General features: G+C 51.9%; 2 protein-coding genes across 2 annotated transcripts; both read right to left on the bottom strand.

Moving 5' to 3' along the window:
• Window positions 1-180: 180 nt before the first annotated feature.
• On the bottom strand, window positions 181-1,320 carry GLOTRDRAFT_134493 (uncharacterized protein; the record flags this gene model as incomplete). The annotated part of the gene is made up of 4 exons (XM_007873464.1): window positions 181-513; window positions 581-814; window positions 870-970; window positions 1,029-1,320. The coding sequence occupies 4 exons, from the start codon at window positions 1,318-1,320 to the stop codon at window positions 181-183; spliced, it is 960 nt and encodes a 319-aa protein (XP_007871655.1).
• Window positions 1,321-1,677: 357 nt separating this feature from the next.
• Window positions 1,678-2,591, bottom strand: GLOTRDRAFT_141654 (uncharacterized protein; the record flags this gene model as incomplete). Its single annotated transcript, XM_007873463.1, has 4 exons — window positions 1,678-2,127; window positions 2,186-2,248; window positions 2,320-2,399; window positions 2,467-2,591. The coding sequence occupies 4 exons, from the start codon at window positions 2,589-2,591 to the stop codon at window positions 1,796-1,798; spliced, it is 600 nt and encodes a 199-aa protein (XP_007871654.1). The 3' UTR covers window positions 1,678-1,795.
• Between the last annotated feature and the right edge of the window lie 368 nt (window positions 2,592-2,959).

The following is a 2,959-nucleotide window of genomic DNA, read 5'->3' as shown; positions in this document are numbered from 1 at the left end:
CAGCATAGGACTTTGATACATCTGGAGATGCCATAAGTTGTAGTGTTGCAAATAACCCCAGTGATCATACGCACCCGCAAATAGCTCAGCTGTTTGGTATCTGTCTTCAATCTGCGGCCAATTATCTGTGAAAAGTTTACACTCCTTGACACTCTTTTGTTCGACCACTATTAAGCCATTCTAATAGCGCAGATGCACGCATCGCACATCATTGCTGCAATCATATCGAGAGACAAATGAGTAACGTACTGAGGAAGGAATGGCATCGTGTCCGACTGCCATCATTTGGCCAGCGTGTTCGAAGAATCGCGTCGGAATGAACCAACTATCATCGCTGCAATGTGCCAGTTCATTAGTGTAATAGTCCTGATTATCTTGGCGAATCATCGGTGTCAGGAGGTGGTCTGGAGCCTCGACAAGCCACTTCTCTGCCTGCCACACTTCAGAGACGGCATTGGGTGTGTACTCTGGGTACGCGTGAATCAGACTCCGGGTTGCAGGGTGCGTATAGTCCTGAGAGGAGGGATCAGATGACATCAATCCATAGTCAGTTCATACGTGTCAGCGAGTCTTTGCGTACCTTCGCGATGGCCTTTGTAACCTCATTCATGTAGAACACATTCCCGGATGCCGCCGTAACCTTCACTGTGGGATTACCGACGGCATCGAGAGCCTCGGACTGGAATCTGTGGAGAGCATGTAGCGTCGGGACATTCTTGGCGCCCAGCTCACGTCCCCATGCGAGCACAGCCTGTTGTTGCGATCGTGAAAAGCGCAGGCGGGGTGAGCTGAACAAGATGTCAGTCTTCAGCATCTGGCAGCGCAAGGTGAGCATTTCACGAGCGAAAACGATGAAAATGATCACTCACAGCTTTATTCGGGTATGGGAAGAGATCCGGTGACGATTCAGCAGCTCCAAAGTACAAGTCCGCGATATCCTGGGGTGTGAGTGCATCAATCGGAGAGTCCCCTAGTATGAGAGGAAGTTAGCAGCGATTTTTAATGCCGGTAGGGGTTAAGTGACTCACCTTCGTGCGTAACGACATCATCATCTTCGGGCAGGATAACATCTGGCAGCGGCGCTTCATCGTCACCTTGCCAGAGCCCTGCTGCAGCGTCGAAGAGAGGGACACCAGCCAGGGCCTCCTGGAGTGAATCAGCCAAAGGGTCATGAACGTCGTTGCCTGCAGTGAACACGACCTCGCCCGAAATAGCAGCGCGCATATCATCGGATAGTTGCGGTACGTTCGCCTCTCGGTTCCTCCAGTCTTGGGCAGAGGTAAGCCAGCTGTCACCCATATCCGGTACGTCTTCTACCATGACTGTATACTTCTGTTGTCGCAGATGCTCCGACTCGGCACGTTCACGAGCTATCCGAGCGAGATGTATGCTCAACCGAGTTTGATGACTTGGACGAAGTTCATGCGCCGGGAGGGTCTTGACCAGCGTCCATCCTTGACTAGCTTGACTGCTTGAAAGGTCACTGCTTTGGCAGACCTTGCACCGCCCAAATTTTCCGTCGAGCTCAAAATCTGGGTAAGAGAGTGATCATCAAGCTCCCTGAATCAGTGATGAAGGAATGTGTACATACCTTGAGGCCTTTGAAGTTTATCTGCCATTCCGTTATCCGAGACAGGAAGAGCGTCGGAGAGGGGCAGCAGACCAAGGGGGCAGTTTCGGCACATGCACAAAGCTTGCCACGTTTGTGTGGCTGATATGTTACAATTCAAACGGACGGCTACATGGCATTGGAAACAACACAAGAGTACATATTGGTAATAGATACTATGTTAGGTCACAAGAAGAAAAAGGGCGGCAGATCGATACCCTCAGGCTTCACAGACGAAGCTTTTGCAGTCCTCTTCCTGATGGGAGAAGGGCTCAGGAACTCTTCTTGCGACTGCTCCTCAAGAGGGATATCGCCACCGCATCGCTCCAGGGCAGATGTGAGAGCGTCGGTCTTGGCCATTTCCGCATGGTACATGGTTTTGTAGTACCAGGCGGAGTGTACCTCGCGAGGTGGTAGACCGTTCGAGTTCTTGAGCTCTTGCGTAAGTGCGGCAATCTTGTTCTGTAGTTCACGGCATCGCGCGCACTCAGAGTCGTTCGACCTCACCGGTACAGACTCTATCGAATATCTTGCAGTCAACAATCGAGCCAGTGAGTATGGATGTGCACAACTTACTTGAAGGTAACGCGTGCTTCGTCTCGAGCGCCTCGCGCTTGGTAGGTTTGGTAGGGGCAGTCACTGTGAATCGCGGCAAGCGAGTTTAAAAAGCAGAAACGTGATAATATACCAGCAGGCATGAAAATACGTACGTTTGGGCGACACGGTAAGCGCCTCAAGATACTGTGTATCGGTGGTCTGCGAGTCCAGTGCTCCACCTAATCCAAATTGACTGTTTATAAAGATGTGTTTGATGAGCGAACGGAGGCAATGGACTACAGAACCGCGAACAGACTTACAGGGCGGTGAGAACACCGCATGTATCGCTCGCCGAGCGTCGTGGCCGTTTGCGCGCCAATGGAGACAAGGCGGGCCAGTCATCGTATGCCTGAGTGGGGGTGTATTCATCTTGGGAGTCCTCCATGGGCAGCAGAGTGTGAGGAATGTCGTATATTAGACCGTTATGTCGCGCTCTGGTGCTTTGGAACGTGTCGTGTCGTGTCGCGTCGCGTCGCGTCATGCCGCGTTTTGCATCTCAGCAGGCATGGTTTCGTACGGGACTCCATGGACAATGGGTAGATATGCAAATCGACGTGAGAAGGACGTTCGAGGCCCAACGTTGCTCCAACGTCAGAGCATGGTCGTGGCGACGTGTCCCATGCATAACTCGGAGGCTGTGTCATAACATTGATCTTTTGTCCGGCATGCATGCCGACGGTTGTCTCTCACAACCTCATAGCTACGTAGGCTCACTTAGACGTTGTAAAAACAACTGACCCCTCCGGTGGTGTA

This window comes from Gloeophyllum trabeum (genome assembly GCF_000344685.1).
Source record: "Gloeophyllum trabeum ATCC 11539 unplaced genomic scaffold GLOTRscaffold_00226, whole genome shotgun sequence".
NCBI lineage: Eukaryota > Fungi > Basidiomycota > Agaricomycetes > Gloeophyllales > Gloeophyllaceae > Gloeophyllum > Gloeophyllum trabeum.
Note: the sequence above shows the minus strand (reverse complement) of the source record. Positions and strands in the feature narration are given on the sequence as shown.